Source organism: Vespula vulgaris, chromosome 11, assembly GCF_905475345.1.
Source record: "Vespula vulgaris chromosome 11, iyVesVulg1.1, whole genome shotgun sequence".
Taxonomy (NCBI): Eukaryota; Metazoa; Arthropoda; class Insecta; order Hymenoptera; family Vespidae; genus Vespula; species Vespula vulgaris.
This window is the reverse complement of record NC_066596.1, coordinates 4,233,217-4,261,022: the sequence shown is the minus strand read 5'-3', so window position 1 is coordinate 4,261,022 and position 27,806 is coordinate 4,233,217. Positions and strand designations below refer to the sequence as shown.

The 27,806-nt window shown below is 36.8% G+C and overlaps 1 protein-coding gene across 1 annotated transcript; it reads right to left on the bottom strand.

Annotated features, from left to right (window-relative positions):
- Positions 1 to 267: 267 nt before the first annotated feature.
- On the bottom strand, positions 268 to 27,366 carry LOC127067408 (mucin-4). Its single transcript, XM_051002251.1, has 3 exons — positions 26,726 to 27,366; positions 10,605 to 10,710; positions 268 to 4,248 (listed from the first exon to the last, which is right to left on the bottom strand). The coding sequence occupies exons 1-3, from the start codon at positions 26,732 to 26,734 to the stop codon at positions 1,706 to 1,708; spliced, it is 2,658 nt and encodes an 885-aa protein (XP_050858208.1). The 5' UTR covers positions 26,735 to 27,366; the 3' UTR covers positions 268 to 1,705.
- Between the last annotated feature and the right edge of the window lie 440 nt (positions 27,367 to 27,806).

Genomic DNA, 27,806 nt, shown 5'->3' with positions numbered 1-27,806 from the left:
GGAAAAAGAAAAAGAACATACAAAAAAAAAGAAATATAGCTCGTAAACTCAACACAGTGCCCGGCGATTTAACTTTGATGGGGAATGAAAAAAATTTATATCTTTTATTTAGCAATATAACTGGTTGCAATTAATTTTAAGTTATTAAGGTACACTATTGTTCCTTTTATTTGTTTTATTCCTTTTATTTATTGAAATTTATTTATGAGAAATAACAAAAAATAAACGAAGTGCTTAATGCACGTTTTATAAATCATATAACCAGTATCTCGATAATGCTATATACTTTATTAATAAACAAAATGATCTCAACAAAATGTGCGACCTTCAGGTACAAATATCATACATAAACGTAATATACATCTTCTAGAGCAATATATCTAGATGCGAAGTTTATACTTCTATGTACTACATTTTTTTATTTTTCTCTCGTATGTGTGCGTGTGGTCACTTAATATTTCTCCAATGCGATTTAATAAAAACAATGTGAGTGGAAACGAAACAACGTTCAGACGATCGATTGGAGCCAGCTTGTGTGTTGATGCATGTATTTGTGTACGTGTGTGTGTCTATCACACTAAACAGCAAGTACATGTATATAATTTACATAAATACGTATATGTCATATATTATTATGCATAATTTATACGTATAATCGAATAATTTCTACGTATTAAGGAATACGATATATTTGATGTTAGTAACGTTTGCGATATGTTTGGTAACTGTTAAATGTTTAAGACTAGTATTAATATTAAGTTATACGACAATGTCATTCCTTTAATGGAACTTCAAAAACGTTGAATCACTACTCACTAAAATATCTGAAGTCTATAAAATTCAAAAAGAGAACAACAATGCTCTCAGCACATCGTTAGGCATAAGAAGTTCTTAGATTATATAATTGTTTTCTTTCAATTCAATAAATATAATACTAAAAGGAAGTCTGTCAACGAGCTTCGCGTAAACGTATATTGACGAGATTCTTAAATCTACCTAAAATGCACAAAAGCATTTTTCACGAAACAGAATAATAATAAATGCAAGTAAACGAAATGTACAAAACGATCAATGAGTCGAATGAAATGAAAGAATCAAAAAGAGACTAAAGAGAGAGAGAGAGAGAGAGAGAAAAAAAATGATTAAATACATTGCTTGTATTATATATAAATAATAAAAAATTCATAAATATATCTGCTAAATTTATGATCGTCTAAATCTAGGGGCAAATATAATGAATACAACGCAAAATTCTAAAATATAACACGAATCAAACGCTCTATCGCATGATCGATTATCTCATAGTAATGATGTGTAACACATATATACTGGCACATTTGTAATTGGCACACTTGTATCGTTCGAAGTGGGAGCATGAGAAAGATTAGAAATCTCTGATGAAGTACCGCGGATTAGTTGTATCCTCATTAGTAATTATTTGCTTCGATTATCAATTAAAATCTGATACTTTATCATGTTAAGTATCGATATATTTCAAATCTTCAACTTTCTATTTTTGTAATAACTAATTGCGAATACATTCTACGAAAGTTTAGTCGATTTGACCACAAAATTCTTTTTCTTCCATCTAGATTTATAGACCTCGCGGTACATTCAACACTCCTCTATGATCACGATCATTGTCATTGGGGTTAATCAGTTGGTCCTTCCTGCTCGAGATAAGGAAAGCTATTACAGATACGACTTAATTACCATTGACCTCAACGGTGGTCACAGAATTACCCAGATGCTCTGTCTCTGTGACGGAAGAGGAATGAGGTATGGTAAAACTACCTAATCCGCTCTCCACAAGACTCATCAGACTATCTTGGCTAGTAGATGCACGTTTTTCAGCACGAATCTTCTCTTCCAATTTTTTTTTCTCTTCCGCGCTCTTATCTATCTTACCGTTCTTTGTGTTTTCGATGATCAGTTGTTCAAATTTCGATAATGGTCTCTCTGTTGCACTTCCCACAATTTCATTATGAACCGGTATACCATGTTTGTTGATAGTCGGTTTATAGGTTTTAACTTTGGAGTGACCCTGAATAATGAGATACATAGGACCTTTAATAGGTTTGGCCGGTTGTTTATAATGCGAAAATATTGGATCCGTTGTCAAACTGGGCACCGTTGTTGTTTGCGGTGGAATAACAGTAGTAGATTCGGAATTCGTTATCGTGGATTGCTTCTTTGGGGTTTCTTCCTCGGCAAAAAGCATTGCCAAAGGTGATTGATTGACCTCTTCCTCGTCAGAATTCTTTGCACTAGTGCTAGAAGATAGTTCGTGCATAAATGGAACGGTGGACGTCAAAGCGGAGGACGTGGATGTCGTCGTAATTTCGGATGCACCACTGGACTGATAACGATTGGCTGTTTCATCTTCCGCATCGACAGTTTGCAGAGTTAAAGTGGAAGGTGCAGGAAGACTTGTAAACGAGCCTGGAAATCCGAACTGCATTTGCGGTGGTCGTGGATGAGTTTGATCTATACTGCCTGTTGGTCCCATTATACCCTTCATTGCTGGTGGTGCATGCATATGTGACATATGTGGTGCAATATGCGACATAGTCATGGGCGGTGGCGGTCGAAAACCAACATTCGGACGCATACTACCAATGAAGTGCATCATACCGTGATTAGGTCTTTGTGGAGAATGCATAGACGATAGAGAATGAACCGGTGCAAACATGTGTGTTGGATTATTAATATGTCGAGAAGGTGTCATAGATAATGGTACAGATGGTTGATGCTGATGAGGCATCATTCTATTCGGCGTCGATGACGGAGTCGATGGACCATATAAGAACGTAAACGAACTTGTCATCGTATTTGTTTGTACTTGTGATTTGGTCGTTTGCTGAGCTTTTTCCATCTCCGAAGTCAAGTTCTCTGAAACGTTCGCCAAAACTATAGGTGATTCCGTTGATAAAGACAACGTCGTATTATGTTTATTGATGTAATTGGTTGGCATAATAACAGCAACGGGAGTTTTGTTTTGTGCTTCGGAATCAATAGTGGATGGTGAATTGGCCACGACAATGTGCATTTTTGGGGAAGTCTTCTCCAACGATTCTTCTTCATTATCTTCCGTATCAAAATTAAAAGTTGAATTTGAAGACATTGTCTCCGAAGGGATTACCGAAGAAGATGAAAATGGAACGTCGAAAGAAGCAGTATCACCCTTCTCACCTACAACGACCTCTTCTTTTTCGTTATTCTCACCATCCACAATTATATTCGTATTTTGACCAACAACAACTTCATGATTAGAGGAAGCTGCCACATGATGGTCAGCGTCGTAATGATCTCGTGGGTGATCAGGCGTTTGCCACGTAACCTGATTTATCTCAGGTAAAGTGGAAGTGGGTCCATTGTTAGCCAACCATCCACCGGAGATCGTCTGCGTGGACTGATAGATAAGATTGGACTTTTCGAAGGATACGGAGGGTGTAGTAGTAACATCATACTTTGGCTTTGTCGATGGAAAAGGCGTGTACACGTTCTTGATGGTCTCGATTTGGGAAATGCCCATACCTTTCGATGGTAATTTCGAAGGAGTTTGAAGATATTGAGGTCTCGAGGGTTGCAAAGAAGGAGAATGATGCTGGCTATAACTTTTGGATGGTATTCCGTAATACTGAGGATCCTGAAGTATTGGGCCCTCTTCAGTTTGCGTACTTAATTGTTGAGATGGTTCGACGTAACCGGTGATTTTCTCTTTGGACAAGATACCGTTGAAAGCTGTTGACGGTTCGATTTGTTTCTGAATCATCGGTGGTGGCAACATCATCGTGTAAGGTTTGGTCTTTTGATTATAATATGGACTGGGATAATAACTCGCCGGTACAGCTTGAATCCTATTTTGATTTCTATAGTCGACAAGACCATTTCGAAAGTTAGTAGTACGTAAAACTTTTGGTGGTTCGGCACCAGTACTGCCAGTAAAATCGTTCCTGTAAGTATTATCCTGACTCGTTCTAGTAAACTTTGGCCCATCGACAAATTTCAAGAACTGCTCGGGTATCTTAGGGCTCGTTTTCTTCGCTGTGACACCGAGCACCAGAATATCCCGTTTCGCTGATGCTTCTGTAGTGTGAGAATCCAACCAGTATTGAACGCGATCCAAGACTGGCGGAACATAATCAAAGGTGGGATTGTTCTTTAGTGGATCACCCCGTCCAAGAGGCGTCCACTCGTCATAGTCCATCCTTGGGGAGAACACTCGGGGTTTGCTGTCATTGATATCTGCGAACAAAGTTTTCCCAAGTTATTATCATTTGACTGGAAGCTGCGATACTCGAAAGGTATTTGCGGTCTATCCTGTTATATCTATTAGAAAACATCATATACCTTGGAGTCTGATTTATAACGACTACGTTATCAGCATCGCAATTTCTCGACTGGTATAAATTTATGAGCTATATCCTACTTCAAAATTCGTTGAGTAGAACGATGAAAATCGATGAATGAACAGCATATCGAACTATCGTATAAATTTATGCGCCTCTACAGTAAACGACGCCTGTGTGTGTACATGTGCATGGCTCAAGGGTAATCGTTAACAAGTATCGCAAGTGCATGCTATCAGTCCCGGGCAGTCAAAGAAGGACCCTGTTACAAAGCTGCAATTCACCATAAAAGACAGTAATATGGCCATACACGCTCGTACAAAGTATTTCGTTCAAGTTGAGGAAGCGTGGAGAACATGACAGGTACTGGGAGCACAGCGTTGATGCATCGACGATAAAAGAAAGAGAAGGCTACAATGTGAGATGAGAGAAGCCGATGGCACCCTTTCACCGTAAGAACAAAACAAACAACCGCCTTTTCACGCGAACGAATAGGACCTCGAAGAAATGGACGAATAAACTCGGTACACTGTCGACGGAAATTACATTTAATTGAGACGCATCAGCCAGCATGGCGTCTTTAACGATCAGTTACTTTAAAACGTGATTGCTATTCTCCCAGTTTCGCTCTCTCTTTCTCTCTTACTCAACGTCGGCCGTGGTAATCACGTTATTCTCCACGTGATTTACGAACAAGCATTGCCTGTCATCGGAAACCACCGGTCCTATCTACTACCCAACCATCCCTTTCACACGCTCATCGTTACTCATACTCGTCTTATAATGAACTCTCCGTCTCCGGGACGGTTAACTTGTTGAGCCTTTCAATAACATGTGAGAAGAGATTCAAACTAATTATGAAAATACAGTTTACTTTGCAAGCCTGCTCAAAATCTTTACTTTCCGATGAAGCTGATAGAATCTTAAACAAAAGTTTGCAAACATTTTATTGAGTTTTGAACAGTTTCTGTTCGCTTGTATTTAATTATTCCACATTTTCAATATCTATATATTTGCAAAATTTTCATCCATAAGCTCGAACAAGCAAAAGTTTTCGCAGTCTGCATTAGCCACGCTTATTACATATATCTATCAAACTTGATGTAGGTAATTCAAAATTCCTAAATCGATTTGTTCGCGAAAGAACATTATATTCATAAGAGGCGAGCAATAAACGCGTATGAAATCCATTAAGAGAGAACATTCAACTCGGGGTCACGCATTTTCTCTGACATTATTGAGGCAATCGATGTTTCTATTCTAACCATGCACTGTTATACATATGGCAGACGCAAACTATTATGGGTCGTACATGCGCACACAGGTGCGGTTATGCTACTCAGCAATTTGTATACCCACAAGTCTGATCATTAACAGCTTTCATACTAGTACTCCTGCCAATCTTCTGAAGTCTATGATCCACTGTGCTTAAGATCGAAATCCACTGAAGATTAAACTGTCATAATTCAAAAAGAAAACGAGATTTTCTTCTCAACAGGATAACACAGATACCGTTAAATATTCGATCTTAATCCAAGTAATATCTTTTTAATAATCTTCGGACTACTAGTTGGATACCAAATGTCGAGAAATTTATTATTAATATCGTCAATTATCATTTTACACGCTATCATAACTTTCATATGTTGAGTTGCCTCGTTTAACTCGCTAATATATAGAATATTGACGTATATTAGAAACGTTACAACAAACGCATACATATGTATGCGAAAGCATATATCAAAGATATAAGTAATTACATCATAAATACATTTATAATCGATCCATGACGGTTTCATCCTGTAATTAAATATTAGTTAAAACATGATAATTTCCACTATCGATAAATCAATGTAAATTACAGGAATAAGTTGAACAATGAGTTAGATTTTTATCAAGGTGGATATCCCTTTTAATTAATGCGAAAAATCCCTTTGATATGGAATCAATAAAGATATAGGAAAAGGAAACTATGGAATAGGAAGTGCTAGAGTATTCAGGCGGATATTGTTCTTCGCTAGAATATATTGTTTCGTACGAGTATATATCTATGTATGTGTGTGTGTATATATATATATATATGCACACATAGATATTTTTAAGACAGTAGGTAAACAGTCAACCCTTCCATCTAGCAAGCTTTTTAATTTAGAATTCTAGACTTTTTTCTTTCTCTCTGGTTCTTTTTCTCTCTGTTTTTCTCTCGTCTAGACTCTAGAGAAGATTATTCTTTTTGTCTTGCTATGTTCTTCCTTTTCTTTCGTTTTTTCTTCTCTGATTACAACGGATGGATGAATGTTTCGCCGTTGGTGTATATGGGTAACGTCCAAGGTGTATATACACCTGCGCTCACACAAAGAGCCAAGCGTACTTGAATATCCCAGGAGGACAGAACGAGCCGCAGGCGCCAGCACTCGAGTCATCTCGCATAAATACACGTGTCGCGCAATACAAACGAGCCCGTGCGCGAGCGAACACGGCTATTCCACCACCCCCATCTTGCATCCATGCACTCTGTTATGTACAACACGCTCCAAACACGCTCCTCTCCAGTTTGCGCTTCCATCCTTTACTTTTTTCTCTCTCCGAGAGTCTCCAGATGATGCGAAAATAATCTCTCGAAAAGAAATAAAAAGTAAAAACTTTTATTTAACTTTCTATAAAAACGTAAATTGATCGAGTATTTTAAAATGAGCTGGCATTGTTACTAAACTCGTACAATGTATATGAATAACGTAAATTATTGCAGTAAAACAAACGATACAACAGATATTAAATTTAATTATTCGTATGTATTACAATAATAGGACACAACATATTATTTCTGAATATATTTTCCAAGTGAAACTCTGGAAACATGCAAAAATCGGAGTTTACGTTTCTTTGTCTTGTCTTACTAAAAATATGATAGGTATAAGTATAGCAACGATGACCTCAAAACTATGTTCGTGATCTAACTATAAACTGTAGTAAAATATAGTAGAACGAAGTAGCTCGTGAAGATTTTCTCAGTCTTCCGTATTTATCCATTGATAGTTAAGCGAAAGCGTAACTTAATTATAAAACTTAGGCGTCAATTTTTCTCTCCGTTTCATTGTCCTCGTATTATTTTACGGTTAGTTTTCTAAGATGAAAGCAAGCGGAGAGTTAGGTTCTTGTCCCACGATATACACTTGTATTCACGTGCACGTACAGTGAACTATTTTCGAGGAAACTCCGACGTTCGTCGACAACTGAGTAAAGATTCATTAGGGTTAAGAGCTCGGAGTTAGTCTCGTCGCCGCTGTCAGTGTTACCACGGTCTTCTTCATCTTCCGTCTTCTTCGTCCACGCATTCGTGGTCATGTCTCATAAACTAACCAGTGAACGAGTAACGATCAACTTTGATAATCAAGTCCAACGAATCATGCAGCATACCTTGCACAGTATATACATTTATTAATTGTCTTTTAGTCTCTTTGTAATGGCCCAAACAGTATTACAAAATGTTGAACGACATTAAGGTACAATAATTAATAGATTTCTTTCTAATAGTATATATTAATCTTATAATAACAAGGTATAAAAGGAGCTCGTTCTTCAACTTCTACTACTGTGCTAACGTACGACGTTAACCTTCTAAAGTATTTTCAAAGCAAGGAAAAAGAAGTGGAAACGCGGCGTGAATTTGTCTAAAGAAACCTACTGCCGAAGGTAGTGCAATGCATGCCGAACGAGCACGAGGTATTAAAAGCAAAGTTCAACGGTGCGAATGTAGTCGCGTTAAAAGAACCGCCTTATTTTCTCTTACTTTTGTGCCAAACGTTGTCGTTCGAAAGTGGAACAACGCGCACAGGGTTGACTACGACGAGAATATGTCAATAGATCCTTTGAAGAGTGAGCGTTCCGGCTTTTGTTTTTCCGCCATTTTCCTCGTCAGCCAATCTAATTTCCTGACAGAATACAATACCGTTCGATCGATCTATACCAATACATAAATGTGCTGTTCCAATTAAATGCGAGTTAATACAAAATCAATTTCAAAGTGTTCGCGATTAACAAAGATAATTTCATTCGAAAATTGAAATTGCTATTCTTTCTTTAGCGGGATATATTTTAGAAGCATTGTTCCACATAATTGTGACAATTCGCCGTAATTTCAAGATAGAATCGTAGCATGAAACGTTACTTCGGGCTTTGCTTTTCATTTTATTCGTATTCCCATCGGTCGGGTCACATATTGTACGTTTAACGCGCTCCCTTTAAACAAAACGCAAAAGGCACTTTTCGACGTGTACACACCGTTCATATTTCATAAAACGCGTTCTCGCTGCCGAAGGCATTAAAATCTCGTTTACGCGATTATACGTCTGCTTGTCGCTCGATTTTTCATATTATATATTTCTATATCGATAATATAAACGCGAAACATGTAGCGTCGAGTTTTCAAATGTGTGTTGCGCGTAATCGACAAGAGTGTTCCTTTGGCATCGAGTAGTGTGACCCACTGACCCGTCGTATATTTACACGTACATACACACACACACACACACAGTTGAATGAGTTAAACATGAATGTGACACATGTCTCGCGATTGATAGAATCGATAAATTATCGAAATTTCGAAAAAACGCATTATTTTATATCAAGAATATTTCATTGTACAATGTTCAGCAATCGTAGTATTATCGATCCGATCAAAAACGATTAAAAACAAACATCTAAAATTGTTTCGTTCGAAAATATCGGAAAGGGAAGAGTAATCTTTCAGTAACTCGAAAAGTTCAACTTATCGAGCTTTATTCGTTCCCAAGTTTTGAGAGCGGCAAGTTTTAAACAAGGATAAATCTAACCACGTAGTTATATACACACAATAAAACACGGTTATTGCTCCGTAATATTTTTGAATAATGCATTATTTCTTGAGAACTTTTTCATGCATATAATTGACGCGTTTAAACATGTTGCATATATATACGTATATTTAATGTGATTAATTAACGAGAATAGTTGAATGTTTAACCATCAGTTGATCATTATCATTGATTTTAAAATTACGCGATTTAAGAATTCTCAAAGTTTAGTATATCGGTTTTAATATTAACTTTTAAAAAATATTCAATTCGCTTGAAAATATAATCAAAGATGTTTAGAGTTTTCTGCTTGCCATGATTCATCCTATTCGCCTTCTATTGTATAATCCTGTCTTATGAGATTAAGACGGATCGATCTGGATTTTCGCAGCAGTACACGTTTGTATTCTCTTCCTTAATAAGCCATTTTTCAATTTCACCCGCGCACGAAGGAAGAGTGACAAACGAGTCCCGAGGACAAAATAAAACTCCGACGCGCGATTCCGCGTATGTACATACGTAGAAAATGCAGGGGCACAATTTTCGATTAACTTTTTATGGTGTAGCGGCTCGATTCTGAGATTGGCATTTTGAAATCTACTTTCCGCTCGAAGAATTCGCAAAATCGCCACGACAATCGAACGGAATCGAGGCCGCCATGTTATCGACCTTGTCTTTTTTTGCTCCCTGAACCGCAAAAATTTTACCAACCCTTTTCGTTGACATCCCTCAATTCAACATTTTCCCCAACGTCATTTTCCAAATCGTCATCCTTTCGATAGAAACAGAAATGCGCAGCCAGTACTGTTCCGTTTCTCGCGTTTTCCCAAGGTTACACGTACAAATTGGTTTTGTTATTTCTCAAACGCTTTCCATTCTTTGAAATTTCAAGGAGATTGAATTTTTTCAAATTCCCTTAAAAACCTTTTAAATTTCAAGTTACTTCGAATAACGTGGAATATCAACGAAGGCTCTTTTCACGAATACTCCAGAGACCAACGAATTGAGATGCGAATGTATAGATAAGAGCTGACAAATCCCAAGACGGTTTTAGTTCTCCTTTGCTGGCGAGCAGCGAAACGCCAGTGATAAATCGTTCTTTAGCTCGCGCCACCAGCCTCTGCCATCGCACCGGCTAAATAAATCTCGAGGAAGTGAAAATGTTCGCGGCCTCTCGATGGAATTACCGAGCGTTCCGGTTTCCGCTATTAAGTGAGAAAGAAAGAAATATAAAAAAAAAAAAACGGGTAAATACGACTTTAAAGGTTCGATCTTTTCTAAACTCAATCGATCTTAACCTTGAGATATTCTCTCGAAATTTTCTCCCGAGAAAATCGGCTTTAGAAAGTGTCGTGATTTTTTTTCTTCTTTTTCCTTGAACTCATCAAGAAAGAACAGAAAAGCTCGGGACGAGACTCACCGGTTTTATTTTCAGAGGACGACGGAACGCTCTGACAAGCAACGCTACAAAGGAGTCCAGTTAGAAGCAACCACCTGGATATATTCGTCGATCCTTTCAACATCGTCTGAAACAGTAAAAAAATAAAAAGGATGAAGAGAAATTGAAATGGACACAATTATTTTTCTATTTCTTCTTTTACAATCAATAATCAATTCGTTCTGCGCAATAAAACAATCTTTCAATCTAACTCCGTTACTCGTCTTTTTTTTCTTCTTTTTTATTTCAAGAAGGAAAAGAAATAAGAAAAGAGGAAAGAAAGAAACGATAAAGTTTCTTTTTCTCGTATTTTTTTTTTTTTTTTGCGAAGCAAAGCAACGAGGTGACAATGATCGATCCATCAAAGAACAACGATCGGAACTCGATTTTGAACGTGTGAAAACAAGATATCTGAACGAAACGAATCATTACAAACGTTTGCTACGGTACAACTCAAATACTCCTTTCTTTTTCTTTCTTGTTCTATTTTTTATTTTATTTCTTTACATATAAACGAGAGAGATGCCACAAGCAAGTAGAAAACGGATAGTACAAAGTCATGGAATCTAAGTGCTGAAATAATTAATTTACTGGATCGTCCAAAAACATTGATGCACAAATTTATAAACATTCAAAAACATTATGTATTATTTATCGAATTATCTAGTAGTCATCTCCTTGTCCATTTATTTCTTCAACTTACCGTCATTATTATTATCATACTAACGTCTTATCAACTTTCACTATTACCCCGGTTTTCATATTCTCGTGTGTAAAGTACATATGTATATATTACCGTCAGTTATCTCACTACCGAGAATAATTTCGAGACTCATGGATTTCACAAAGGGTCGCTTTAATAACGCGACTACCTTTTACTGGATAAAACGAAGAAATTCATAATCAGTCTCTGGTTTCTACGATATACAAAACGTAATATACGATGGCGGATTATGCCGTTGTCTTCGTCTTTTACGAGATTCCAAAAGGGGACCGTATTGTAAGGTATCTCTAAAGTGAGTCATAAGGAACGACGTTAACCGCTTCCAACCCATCCCACTCATCCCACTTTGGTCTCATTCAACAAACCAAGAAAGAACCTAGCATTTTCTTCCAACACCTCGTGCATCACCGGATGGTTATCCGCAAGTGGATAATTTTACGCGAGAACCTGAGGTCGTGACCTATCCTAAGCGAACAACCCACGCGACGACCGCCGTGAAATTACATTCCCACGATTGAAACCAATGACATTTCGCCACCACTTTCTTCCCCTTTTTTTCGGAAATTCGTTGTGAAACTTTTTTTAGTAAAAGAAAAAACAAATACAATAATTTCCAAACACAAAAAATTTCCGGAAACGTATACTCGAGAGTTAGAGTAATTATTATCGTTAAGTCGTTAAGTGACCAATATTTAATTAAAAATAACCACACAAAATGAAGAAAAAAAATATAGAAAAGACAGTATTAAAAATAAAATTATACGAATGAAAGGCGTGTCTCAAAGTCTTTGCTAGAAACTCTCGGTCCTTTCCAAGGTTTTCTATTTCCACTTTACGATAAAAGCTCTTGGATTCGTATCTTACGTGGCTCAAAGTAAGCAATATGAAGCTGGAGTGAAGGTAAAAAAAAAGGAAATATGAAAGTTTCTTCTCTACTAGAAAATTAAACGATCGACTCTGAACGTTCCAGACTAAAAGAATTATTTAGCCAAGCTGAAAGTGATATTAGTAGTATGTTCATTGATTTTATATGTAAATTTAATCGACAATTCCTTTCCCATGGATTAATTTTATAATTTTGAGATACTCGCCTCGGGCTTTTGTATCGTATCGTATTCAGCATACATCGATGATCGCATAAAAAGGAAGAAAGGAACAGGTTAAAGCCCGAAATGGTTAAAACTTTGATGAGCATGCAAATGTTATCTGTAAACTCGATTTTTCTATGTCGCCGGTGCCGATGACCCACCCGGCGATACTTTCACCGTGTTCGCGTGCAAACGGGCTCTAACCATTCGTAAAAACGATTGTTCTTCCATTGCTTCTTTTTCGATAGATATCGACTGAAAGTCTATTGAACAATGTAAAGTTCTCCAGTGCGTTTAACTACATCGAACGTGCTCGGTTAAACATATCCTTTGTTTTCGCAAATTATCCGATAAGCCGAAAGCTTTGAAAGCTCTCTCTCTCTCTCTCTCTTTATCTCGTGAGATTTCTTTGACGTTTCATAAAAGCTTACGAAATTAAAATTGTCTTCGTCAAACAAGGTCATGCTGTCTTTCTCCTATTTCATCGGTATATCGATTATGTCGTTAAATATATTAAGTATTAAACGTGAGAAAATAAAATTAAACGGAAAGCTCTCGTGCCGTTAACGAAACACAAATATTATCTAATAATTATCATCGTCTTTACGTAAAGATATATATCTAAAATTAATGCGTTCTAAGCGTTTCTCGGATTCATTATATTCGTTAGAATAATAGAAGGAAGCTTTCAAACGATGAAACATGAGAAAGCTCGAGAGACAGCGCTCGTTTTCGTCGTATTTGCAGGAGGACGAAGAGGAAGACGAAGAGGAGGACGTCTCGAGGAGGAACGTTAACGGTAGACGGTGCTCCGGGCGGCGATCTCTTCTCTCTCACCAACGAAATTCCCAAAGAGAGAACGAGTTGGCGAGCCGGTACAGACAGCCGGCCAAGCAAAGAGTGTGCCGACTTTGTACGAAGCCGCCTTGAGAATCAGACAGCATCGACCTTGAACATCGAATCAGGGTCGAACGGATCGCTCCGTCGAGTTTGACCATTCCGCATTTTTCCGACGAATGCGGTACCAATGCGATGAGAAAATGCGAATAAAGATTTAATAATGAGAAAGGTCACGACACGTACGGTACGCTTCGTAAATTTGAAGAAGATCATTATGACGGCCCTTGACACAACTCTGCGAATTTAATAAAGTTGTTAGCGGGAAACATTGTAGAATATATGGGCCACGTATGGACTCGAGTTCGTGCAATATTAACACGAACACAAACGAAATGTTTTTTGGACTAACTCGTTGCGCGCTTTTAAAATATTTAATAAATTCCACAATTCTAATTTTTATTTTTTTGACGGCTCTCTCGTGCAATATGATATTTTTATCGTACGACCAACAAGAAATCTTTATACGCGATAAATAAATGAATAAATAAATATCGATTCGTTAACTACATTTACACGGATATTGAATTTATTTCTATTTTCATTTACCGGTATTAGAAGATATCATTTCACATTACATTTGAACAGCGATACCTTGAATGTTTTATCGTCCTTAAAATTCTTACAAATGGACCGACTCAACGGCGATAGGTATCACGTTGCTTGTATACATAAACCGAGTCTGATACGTTAATCCCCGCGGGCTCTAAACGACCGTTAATTGATAATTAGCCGCCACGCGCAATCGCATTTCCGTTTATCAAGGACGCGCCGGAGGGAGAAAGTCGGAGGAGCGGAAATTATCGATACTATCGTAAGGGGATTGAGAATCCTAATAACGTTTTATCATAAAATGTCAAATGTTCTATAATAAAATGTGAAACGGAAAATTTAAATTAGATACACATCTATGTTATAAATTAACGGGTAATATGAATTCTACGGTGCATTGATTGGCAGATTGAAAGTGACTCTACTATAATTAAGAAAGAAAAGTTCTGTTTAATTGCACGTTTACAAACATATTGAAAGTCCTAAGAAGAAGAAAACGGGAAGAGTAGAGAAAGCAAGTAACTGGGATCGTTGTCGTAGGCTTCGTGGCGCGAAGATCAATTACACGGGACGTTATTTAGCAATTAGCGTACTCCGGAGGTCGCTCTAGTGTTGATTATACATCATCGACACGCTTGTATGCAAATTTGATCGTTAACCTACGCCATATCCGTTCGTAATTAATCTCGATGCACGATAGAGAACCTCGTCATTTCTCTTTTCTTTGACGAGTTATTACCAGAAGAAAAACTTTCATGTTCGTCTTACAATGTCGTTAGTGCTATAAACACGATCATCCATACGATTGTCCTATTTCTCTTTTTCAAAAATCTACGATTTGTTTCGTAGTAATGACATTAAAATATGCTTTCATGTTTACAAGTAAAATACATCGAAGACATCGGAGGCACATTTGCATTTGAACATTCGAGATTATCTTTTAAAATGTATTTGAAACGATCTACGTTTTAACCGAGAGAATAAAAATCTCATTTGAGATCGATTTTCATGAGAACGAGTACGCGTGAACCTGGTATTATTATCGAAGGAAGAGCAAGACAAAGTCATGTCTCGAGAAGAACTCACAGAATGAAAGCTCCTCCTCGACTAGATAAGCGTATAGTATATAATTACTGTTTACATCGTTCGAAAGTTATTGCCTCGCCTATTATATACACACAGATACGCACGCACGTACGTATTTGTTTTGTTTTCACGTTCAATGGACTATAATATCGAAATTTACGATCTCAATCATTGGTGATCACCTTTTCTTTTATTCAACATTTTATCGATTGTAATCATTAATGAATAACTTTGTACTTGATGAACTTATTCATCGTGATCAAGACAATCAACTTTTTCGAGAACGATTGCAATTGTATAAAAACGCGGCATATCGCTGATCAATGAGAAATTATAACTGGACGACAATATCCTTGGGCGATAATCGATGGAAAAAAGAAATAGTCGATCGTGCGTGTCCATTACAGATGCTTATATGTGTTTTCGTGTATGCGTGTCTTTGTGTATGAGTGTTGTACGTACAATTATCGCTGAATTCTAACAAAAAGACAAAGAAAGAAGCAGAAAAAAGTCAGACAGCAGGGTGTCTTACGGCGTAAATTCTAGTGTATAATAACCGCTTTAATATTGGAACTATCAGCTACCACCAATTTTACAGTAGAAACCAGCAATTACTATGTTTTCAGTGGAAACACGACACACAGATGCAACGAATACTCGTGATTCGTTTGACTTGTTTCTCGCCTCCCTTTTCCTCATTACTGTTCGAACACGACCGCGACTAATTTCTCTAAAGGGTGTACACGTACGTGCATATATACACCATCGTAGAAACCTGCAGTCCAATCACGCAAGCATTAACCTGTTAACCGAGCAGGATCGTTAAACGTGAATGTGTGAAATTTAGTTTCATTAAAGATAAAATAGTATGAATGAAGACAAAGAGAGCTTGAGATAAATTAATGAATCGCAAAGAGAAGGTAGGTATGAGAAATAATTGATTTATTTATCCCTTTTTTGCGAAGGAAGTTAACTCGTCTACCTTGATTAACAGGTTAAAGGTCGATAGTACATTAAGCTTCGTATAGTCGGTGCTTTGCGAATTAACGCTAGAAAATCGTTGTATGGTCGGCCGGCAGTGACCACTTCGTTCTACTATGTACTCTAGTACCATTCATTAGACTGGATGGCTTCAGCACAATTCATGGAACGATCGTATTCGGTTTTAAGAGAAAACTGGTTTCGTACAATTGGTATCACAAAACGTAAAATTACTATATTGCAGAACAAATGTAATTAACTTAAATAAGAATAACGAGTAAGAGAACAATGTAAGATTTGTCTCAAAATCAATGCAAAAAAAATATTTACAACGATCGATTACTTTAGAAAATAATTTTTCATGATATTGATTGATGATCAAAACCGAGAGACTCCAGACGATGAAGAGAAATGGATGAAGCCACGGTAGCTTTATATACCGAGTGAAACCGGCTCGAAGAGCTTTAATTATGCACGATGTTGCAGAATTAAGGCCACTCGGCTTTATGGTTCCGCGTACACGAAACATTTTACATAATAGCTCCCGCGGGGTGGAAAATAATGCAGAGATATACACAGGTAGAAGCTCGCTCTTGGATATAATACATATACATTGTAAAAGTGTATACGTATATGCTACATAAAATCGCGCCGGAGAGTTCGCACTAGTTCCAAGCTTACGTTTCTTCTTCTTCTTCTTCTTCTTCTTCTTACGTAATACACGTTCAAAAGGTATTGTACCGCGACAATAAAGCTTTTAATAGCGGCACTCGCAAGATTCTTCTTCTTCCTTTAAGTCACGTCCATTGAATCTTTCAACTTTAAAAAAGTCAGTATCTGAAGCAAGAAATACGAGAGATAGAGTAAGAGAGAGAGAGAGAGAGAGAGAGAGAGAGAGAGAGAGAGAGAGAGAGAGAAAGGTCATCTTTTATTTACAATTTCATTTTTGTGATATCTAGAGCAAGTTAAGCTACACTCGTCCCTTCTCACTCTGTTTTCACGCTAGCAGCAATTAAATACTCGCACTTCTTCATTTCGTTTGAAACGGAAGCACTTGATTTAATTTAGCTTTTAATTATATTCGTCTCTCAAACTCTCTGGTATTATCCATCGCTTGAAGTTTTCGACAATAATTTTCATCGACCATAATCGTATAAGATCCTATATGATTTTGAAACGAAATATTAGAAAATGAATGTAAAATTATATGCCGAATTAAGGTCCCCGTAAATCCGAAAAAATAAAGAGGCCTCTGTTCGAATCAGAAAGAAGGTATTCGTTAAGTTAAGCGGCCCTGAGACCGAACCTGAACCACGAGACAGCGTGGCCCCGCGGTTTCACTTTATCTCCTTCTCTTGCTCTCGGCCGTGGACCACACGCAAGGTTACCGTGCGTGATCACATGTATGTGAGAGCTTGTTCGAAAAGCACGGGACTATGGGAATTTATGCGTGACGTCCACGTCGACGTATGCCTTCGATATCCGGTCCCTCGAACGAAACGATTCGATCGTGAATGAAAGTGGTCTTTCTCTCTTTCTCTCTTTCTCTCTCAGAGGTTACGAATTCAACGTCGAAGAGGATCCGAGTGTAATCGCTTCGATGAATCTCCTCCAACCACAAGTACTTCGCTAACGAGGACGTTTCTTTCAACCTTCTATTATCTCCAAAATAACGACTGTTTAAAGTTCTTTTTTTCTCTCTTTTTCTTTCTCTTTTTTTCTACGAAATTTCGTCTCAGCAATAATCATACTTGCACTCGGAAAGATTGAAGGGACTTTATTATTTGTAAAATTTATGTGACGAAAGATAAGACCTTGTTATCTACTAAGTAATCATTCTTCAATTATTTATCCAGCAAGGGAGACAAAGCTTTTCCCCATAAATTTAGTCATTCGTTATACCTTCCCTTCCATATGTTTCGCTCGTTTTTGATAAACCCTAAAGTCGAATGAAACTACCGCTTAAACTCTCATTGGCTTAAGATGAAATCGAAATTCTATCAAAAAGAGGATATTGCATGTAATACTTAGGATTACTTTCAGCTCAAAGAATTTTTGAAAAGCGTTCGGGAAACGTGATATCTTAATTTGTATATCTCTCAAGAAAGTACCAAGACTTTCATAGAGATAATATAAAAAAATCAAAATTCCTGAATTCTTTAGATAGCCAAAGCAAGACAAAAAAGAGAGAGAAAGAAAGAAAGATATATATATATATATATATATATATATATATATAGAGAGAGAGAGAGAGAGAGAAGAATAAGCCCTGAAGAAAGGAAGGAAGGAAGGAAGGAAGGAAAATAGCGTCTTGTAATCCGCCCCTGGAGGAGGTAGCAAGTGCCGTAAGGGGGCCACAAGGGAACCCACGGCCCCAAAACACTGGCCTATATTAGCTAAGAAGGCATATTACGTATGCAGGCCGTCGGGCCCACTCCTCTTCTCGCGTGCGATGAAATTTTTATCGTACCGTGCAGGGCTTTATGGAATGTACGTTCATGCGAAACCGTACCGATACGCAGTCCCACGAATTTTGTGCACGGAGGAGAAGAGGAACTGGCACACGAGCAACAAAAGTTCGTGCAAAAGCGAGAAAAAGTTGTCGGTCCTTCGTCGTCGTCGTCGTCGTCGTCGTCGTCGTCGTCGTCGTCATCGTCGTTGTCGTCGTTGTCGTTGTCCATCCTCCCCATGAGAATGAGTGAGAGAAAGAGATTCGTAAGATCATTCGATAAAATACATCCTTTCGAGATAGCCTCGATAACAGATAATTTCGTAAAACTTCATTTGAATTCTGCATCTGCGAAAAGCCTAGTATTGTAAAGTAGTTGTAAAGTAATTGTTATGTGAAATTATCAAGACTGTTAGTTAGTATTCACGAATTCGAAGGATAGGCCAATGACCGTTTCAATTTTAGGACGATGAAAATTGAGAAGAGTACTATCGATGGGAACGGTTTAAATTCATGAAAAGAGGAAAATGTAATACGGGATAGCCACGAAACGATCATTACTTCGGTTATTACGCGACTTCGTTAAGTTGAGCGCCCGCGTGAGAATACATTTTCTTTCGATAGAGAATATCGGAGCGATAGAGAAAGAGAGAAGGGAATAAAGATCGATATACTCTCTTGCACGGTGAAATAATAATGATAACGCTCGTATGGTTCCCAGAGAGTATAATATATGTACCTTCGAGAGCGCGCCCGAAAGACCTTAATTTTTAGATGATAGACTTTCTCTCTCATGTGTGCTTCTCTTCTTAAATATAAACGACTACTTCTGACCGACGTTGCCGTAAATGAAGTCACAATGGAAGCGAACGCGTACAAAAGAGAATTCTGCTCAATTATTCCGAGGAGCAAACCAGACGTATAACGGGAACCCATGCAGTAATCCTCTAATAATGGCGAAAACAGGTACTTATGATTAAACAAGAAGAAAAAAAATACGAGAAAGAGCAAAAATGAAAAAGAAAGAGATCAATTGTTTCGTCCACAATGGCATCGAAAGAACATTGCAGTTCATTCTTCGTTGATCCTCATTTTTTCTACAATTTTCATTTTTCAAAAAGTTTCAAAAGCAACGCTAGTTTATTTTTTCCCATAAACCAAATCATGAAAATGCCGTGAAATGACATTGAAAAATTTTCTACGTGTTCCGATCGTGTTCCGAATACGGGTCAGGATTTACATGCTTCTCGCTCTTTCTTTCGATATATACGGAAATTTCTCCTTTTCTTTTTCTAGGTGGTCCCGCGGTCTGATTGGAGAAATAACGAAAGTTACGGGCTCCCGTGAGCGGCATCAATCCCGCGAAATAAATTACGCGCACGGGATTCGTTACCAACTACGAATTTTATATATTCTTTTATCCCTACCGTTCGAATCTTTTGATCTTTATTAAAAGTCAAGGAAGAGTTCCGTTGTAAAATCGAAATAAATTGTCGATGACATTTATTCGTTTGTTAAATCGTCAAATTTGTTAAGGGAAAAATCTAACATTTGATTTTATCGCGATAAATGCTTTAATATTTTATTCCCAATCAAAACTTAGTGGAAGATATAAAAGAAGAAAAGGAATACTCAATTTGGTATAAAAATTTTTGAAGTTGATTCACCTTCTCTCTACTAACATCCGTATTAATAATTCTGTCAAATCCATCGACAAAGAACTCATCGCTAAATTTCTCTCGTGCGAACGTCACACGAATGCCGTGCACAGATAGAGAAGCGATATTAATCGGAGCACTTTCGACGATCCCTTTTGTCGGCTCTTGATGTAATCGAAATGAACGAACGAACGAATCGAACATTTACTTTTACACTTTTACGCATTGTTTTCATTCAATTTGCTATCGATCTGAAGATCCAACATTTAGAAAAAAAATTTAATTATCTATCTTCGCTAACTACAAATTCCTCGAACGATTATTAATTTTCTTATCGCGCTCTTCGTATTTTCCTTTCGTCCCATGTAATTTCCGCTCTCGTCGATTTTTCTGTTCGATATTTTTTCACCTCTTTTCACCCTTGACTACTTCTTCGTTGCACTCCCCTTCGAGCTCGTTACGCGCGAACACCAACGCGTATATATTTCTCTCTTTAAATTCTTCCTTCAGCACGAATATTCGTATTTCGTGTGAACAGATTAGCAAAGTTCAAAAAAAAAAAAACAACAACAACAACATAAAATAACAGCAACTAGAGAAACGTTTTCTCTACTAATTGCTATACGAAAACGGTTTATAATTTTATCGAGTTTTAAACCACCGACAATTAAAAATATAGAATCAGAATTGAATTCATTCAGCTTTGCTTTTTTTTGTTAAATACATTGAATAATATAATTGAACAACTTCATTCGTACGAGTCTCATCGTAAATTTGAACGTTTAAAATGCTATCGGATCCATTGATTTTTTCCTCCCTTTTTCTTTTCTCTCTCCCTTCCTCTCTTCTTTCGAGCGATCATTCCGGTCGGCAAACTCGTTACTATCTTGCAATAATCTCTACTGTATTTCTCACGAAGTCGAGCAGCCCGAACTCTCTTCAGTTACATTTAATGCCTCTATTTATTAAGCTTATCCCAGCCATTCCGATGCTGAAGGTTCAAGATTTATCAATGATTTAACTTTGTTAAATCGAAGCTTGAAACGAAATGCACGTGCGCGATAACATTTTCAAACTTATCTCTACTTTACTTGAAATTTCTCTGCTAAATAATACAACGATCGTTTCATTTTTATCGTTTTCTCTCTTTCGCACTCTCTATTTGCTGCATTACCTACGAGAGAAGCCTAAAAATCGATTGGTACTCCCAATGGCCTCTTGACCCAATATACCGATTCTTCAGAAAAGATCTTTCGAGTTGGCTGCGCTTGTGAATTTCTTGTTTTTATTACTTTTTTTTTCTTTTTTTATTTATTTTTAACGTACTCACGTTGTACACGAGCATATACAGACGTACTAAGCATTTATTGTATTGTTCAAATACAAGAATAAAATTTTACATGGTCGGTTTAAAAGTTCATTTCGATATTAAAGCAACGAGGGAGATTGTAAATAATAAAGTTGAAAAAAGTTTCGAAACGAATCTACGCGCGTTCTATGAGAACTTATCGAATACTCGAGTAATATCCGAACACTTATTTTCCTTACTTTTCATCGACGTTTTATATTTCTTTTTTTTTTCATGAATATCAAACAATACACTAGTTAAACGCCCATATGCAAGTTGTTTCACATTCTATATTCTACATAATCTCGATTATCCGAAATTTTTGGAAAACGCAGCAACGATATTAGACGAAAAAGAAAAGAAAAATGAAGACATGAATGAGTCGCACGGTTGCGATAGGACAAAAAATATATATTCGTAAACGCGAGAAAAAAGCAACCCCTGCAAACTCGAGGGTACGTTTAACCATTCGCGACGTAAAACACGCTGTGCTCTTTCGTGAAATTGCGAGCTTCGCTCTGGTAGCATGTATTCGCGGCTTGTTGGTTTCGTCGTAATTCTGCATTGCAGAGAAAAAATGTATCTGTATATATTCAGACATAGATGCGCTCATAAGACATACATACATATATATATATATATATATATATATATATATATATTGTATATACATAAGTGCCTACGGTAGAAGAGTAAAATGTGTAGCAAGTAAATGCAAAAATAAAGCTCTTTTCGCAGCTGCTTATATTCTCCGTAAAATCTCGAGAAGCGTAAAATCACTACTTTGGAGGAGAATTTAACACAAAGAAGAGAAACTGCGAGAGTCATCGCTATCACCCTAGACTAGGGTTCGTCGTCTTTTCCTGCTTTTAGACGGGCGCTAGCATCTCGTTCGAGCATAGTTGTCTCTTTGTAGATCAAAGAAAACATCTGCATGTTTAATTATAAGACAACTATAATATTTAATGTTCAGGTTTGATCGAGAAAGGGAAAAAGCAGTATTACTTTCGTGCTCTTTTTCTTTTTTTCTTTTTCTACGGACTGGTGCAATATTACGCATGAAAAATTTATCTCTGAGAAAATTTATAAAAGTTCGGTACTTCATGATTGATCGAGTTTACCAGAATGAACAAGGAAGAAAATTTTCAAGGCGATAAGTCGAGCAGGTGAATAAGTTGATGTTTACTTATTCACAGTTCGACATTATATCAAAGTTTATCTAAAACTTTTAACTTTATGATTGATTCGACATTATTGCAAAGAGTGTGGATGATAATAAACGCGAAGTCCAGTTGACAGGAAGAAGCAAAAACGATGCAAAGGACGATACCAAGAAGATTCCTTTTCTCCTTCCAGTCTTCCTCTCACTTTTGGATTTATGAATGCCGCCCGTTGTAAAGGGACCGTAGCCATTTCCTGGTTCTAAAGCGAGATATATGAACCTTATGGGACACCGTACATTAAACCGAGAACGCTTTTCGTGAATATTTTTTGTATATAAACGCGAAATAGCATGAAAACACTCCGATCGATTCGCGATATATTATTCAATCGTGTTTCCATCGATGAAACGCATAACGATTTGGGTTAATTCGTGCATGTGTTTTTTTATTTTTCAATCAAAAAAGATAATGTATCCTCTTGAGATGAAAAGATCGAGTTAAGTTGAAGTATCCTGTACGTAATATAGTATGTTAAAAGCTCGAAATGTTTTTAGATAATACTTTGAATTAGCTTTGTGCATATCGCAAACAGTCATTTTACATTTCAAGAGAATGCTAGGATGAGGTAGCAACGAACAAGTTTGGAAATAAATTTTCGACCTTGTAACGTCATCCTCTTTCTCGTCGCGTCATCATCTCGCTTTGGTAATACTAAAATTGCTTGCACGAAGTTACCACCATACTCGTACAATTCAGAATATAACTAACAATTATAGTAAAACGTTAGAAACATGCACGAGAAGATATAATGAGTGTAAATTTGAGTTAGATTCTTACAGAATAATGATCGAATTAATGTTTTTGAAATAATTCTTATATAATTCTGCTTTTATTTTTTAAACCATTCTTCATTGTATCAACTATTCAATCAACCTAGTCTCCATTTAAATCGTGTACATTTATTGATTTGTTCTCAGATTAAATTTATATATTTTTGGCTATTCATTTTCTTTTCAAGAAGTCGTAAATCGAGTTTTCCTTTATATCCAATTCCGGTCCAAATCATTATACTATTGTCACCCATTTGTAGTCTTTTTTCAATATTCTTTTCTTTCTTAAATCATCCATATTAAATTTTGTTCTGTAAATAAAACATATTTTCATTTTTTCTTCCAATGAATACGTTCTTTTACGAATGTTAATGGGTACTCTTTATGTTATCTTGTTAATAGAGGTTTTTGCTTCCTTTTCGATCTTTGAATAAACGTACACTTCTGAAGAACGTAGCAGACACTTCGGATGTTTGCAGTGATACCTGCTTTATGAGTAATTTCGCGTGATTTTCGCCTGAGTTTGAGGCAACACATATAATGGTCGTTTTTGTTACTTGGTCAATATTGGTGGTCTTCCATAATTTTTTTTCCTTCCATAATTTTCAGGATCTTTTAATAAATTTAAAATTACTTTGTAGCTTCTGCTAACAATCTTTAAAATTTTCAAAAATGTTAGATTTCGATTTTTTAAAATAAGTTTTTCCTTGCAATTTCGATCTCGCTTAATTTTTTACCGCGAATTTTGCTTCAACGTAATACTTAATGTTGAGTGCTTAAAGGATCACTAACTACTGAAGAATATAAACACAAAGTTCAAGTGGGCTATCATTTCAGAATTCGTCTTTCTCTTCGGTCGGCTGAGAAAGTCAATGGGAATAATATTATTTAATAACAGATTTTTTCTTCCCGTACCATTTGTATACTGTTTACTTCATTTAGAAATTCTAAGTTGTCTTTAAGAAATTAAAGATAACAAACATGTGTTATCATTTTGTCTAAGATTAGTATATAAAAGCATCATTGTGTACTCAAAAGTAAAACAAGTTTCTTGGTATGATACGGATTGACCTAAAATCTATTGTACTATGTATCTACTGTTTCAGAAAATTAATCGTCAAATAGAAATGAATGAAAAGAATATGGACTGTACTAGAAATGTGTAATCAAATTTCTCTAACGTACAATAATTTTTAATTCAGCAATTACAGCGAAATACCAAAAGTTGAATTTTCCTACAGTAACTACGGCACATTTGAGAGGTTTCGAATCGTGCAAGGATATTTCCCTCAGAGCTATCCTAAGAAAGACCGAACTTTGGCACTATTCCTGAACGCCAATGAAACAGATGCAATTTCGCGCGTGCGAGGACTTGGCAGAATGTGGATAGAAGGCGAGGAGAAGAGGAAGATAAAGACATACAGAGAGAGAGAGAGAGAGAGAGAGAGAGAGAAAAGGGTGGATGAGTGCGGTATAGGGTGGAAAAAAGGCAGAAGGTGCCGACCCAGTTCGAACAGTTTCTATACGTTATCTGTGGCTGTCGCTCCGTTCGATTCCGTACGGAAGACCCGGCTTTAGTAACAGCTTGCCAACTTACTTATTCGTACTCGAGTCCGTGTTACGCTATATATAAATACACACTCTAGTTTACATGCATGCAAAGTAAGTCAATAATTATTACAATCTGAAGTAACTTTACACATTCAGTAATAATATAAAAAAAATTACTATTTAAAGAACCAGTTTAAAAACTGGATACTTTTCGCAATAGCCAAATTTTGTATATAGCGTAGCAACATGCAGAATGGGTTAAAAAGCAAAGTTTTTACAAGCTACTCGATGTTATTCATTTTTTTCAGTTTTTCTTCTTCTCTTAGCGTGGTTCAATTAAATGATAAAAAAATTAAGAAAATAAAAAGATCCTCATTCGAAAATAAACACGATCTCAAAGAATTTGTCGATTTCATCGCTTCGCATAGAATTCATTTGAACATGACGAGCAATCGCAGACGCGATTAGTGTCAATCAAGTGATGACTTCGTGCTCCGAATTCAGGACCGAATTAATACAAGAAATCAATAGGCACCGCAAACCGATGCGATTGAGGATGCATCGGAGAACGAAACCACAAATCTAGAAAGACCGCAAAACAATTTCGATCAACGCCGATCGAACTTTTTTTCGAATTTCCATCATCTATTTGTGTCCGATTTTTCGAAAATTCAAGATACTATTGTATTACCTCGAACGATTTTAATGGTTCATACGAAATTTACTTTTTCAAATTACATTCAACGCCTATGAAACTTTTTCGAAAGTAATTAATGAAAAGCTAATTGTCTGCATGATAATACATTCAAAGTTCTATTCAAATTAATGGAACAATACAATAATGGAATACAACCGATCATATTTTAAATTGTTAAAAGTTAAAACATTTCGACTATAGGTATATACATACGAGTGTATAATTGAGTAGATGACTAATGAGATCGAACAATTACAAGGTATCCATCGGAACATAACCATTTTCTTTTTCAATGCGAATAAATCAATTTCAATTTAAATGATCTATGGATAGTGTGAAACTCGAATCAAGAAATAGGTCGTACACAACAATTTCGATGATGAGAAAAAAGTTTCTAGGATAGATGTTAAATCTGGACAAGCTGAAGATACGTTTGGAAGTTTCGTTATTCCCAGAAGAGAAAAAGGAAAAATATATATATATATATAGATAAAAAAAAATCGTAACTCGGAAATCAGGCCGCGGCCTGAAACAAAAGTTGGTGGGCAACCCGCTCTTCCACGTCTTCTTCACCCTTTAAATCTCAGCAGGGTTGCGCTCGAGGATAACGACGAGTCTCGGCTTAAGTCGTCGCTCGAGAAAACACGGCGATGCACTTAAATTAAGAACACAAGGCTTCTACTCTCTCGCACGACTGAAAAATAGCGGAGAAAAAAAATATCGTTTTTTATATTTTTTGTCGCGATCTTCTCGAACTCTTCCTTTCACGTTTTTGCTCTTAACACATTCAAAATTATGTTATATTATACATAATTTTGGAAGAACCCGAAAAGAGTTTTATTTATCTTCCAAATCTCGTTACAGTGAATTCGTCGTAAAATTTCACTGTTATAATTCAAACTAAAAAACGGTCTACTTTTGTTACGATTAAAATTGAATTGTATCAGTATATGTACTTTAAAACGTTTTTGATGAAATTGACAAATTAGTTCGATTAAATCAATTGCAATGAAACGTAGAATATATAAAGAAGTAACATAAATGAGAATCGATAATGAAAAAAAGAAATCGATACTAACCGCAATCATGGTGATTAATGCGCGTTTCCTTTTCCAAAAGCCTCTTTCCCTCCTCTGCTTCTCTTCAAAGGGGTTGCTGGCGTATATGTATATATGTGTATATGTATATATATACACCTATCCCGATTCTCAGAACGATCCAGAGGTTTTCTCTATTAAAGTTGCGCCTCTAAAGCACCTGCAGAGACTTTTTCTCGTAAGCAGACATTCTCCGCTTTTCTCCTTTGCTTTTGCCTTTTTCTTCTTCTCTTGAACGATCGCGAACCGGTCCCCGGCACGCGGAGAGGACACGGACGAAGTGTCAAACTTCTTCTTCCTCCTCCTCCTCCTCCTCCTCCTCTCTTCCTTCTCTTCTTCTTACAACGATTTCTCTCTCTGTCTCTCTTTCTTTTGAATGATTAAGATATCTAAAATATAGATGATATATATATATATATATATATATATATATTTCGAAAAAAATGGCTGTATTATTTTGATGAGTGACGATCGCTCGTTGGGCTTCAATAAATTGAAAAAGAGAGATAGAGACAGGGATAAAAGTGGTAGAGAAGAAGAGATGGATAGTGAGATACGGAGGGGACGTGAATCCGGTTGATAAAAGCTCCGCTTCGCTTGGAGCGCAGTGAAGAACTGAGCGAAGTGCCGGCCGGCCAAGCAGCCAGGTGGGCTTTTCCAAGCGGCTTAACCAATCGCGACTTCTCTCTCCCTCTCCCTCGCGATATTCGCCTCACTCCCTCTCTTTCTCATCCTTTCTCTTGCTTCCTCTTTCACCTCCTCGGTCCTCGCCTCGTCAATTCGGATTCCGCGAGAACTACACTGCATCCCCCGTTTTTGTGCTTCTACGAACACTTTGAACATTTTCCATCCCTTCTTCCTTTTCATCTCTTCCGAGCTTTTCCGCACCTCGACGAACGAGCTTTATTTTCTTCTTTTTTACGCTCTTCTTCGAGTTTCTCTTTCTCTCTGATCGTTTTCTCGATCGAAGAGAAAGTTACCTCGATTTCGAATCGAGGAAAAAAGCAACCCCTTGATTTTACTCGAATATATCGAATTCACGATGTTCAAGTTCTATCTTAAA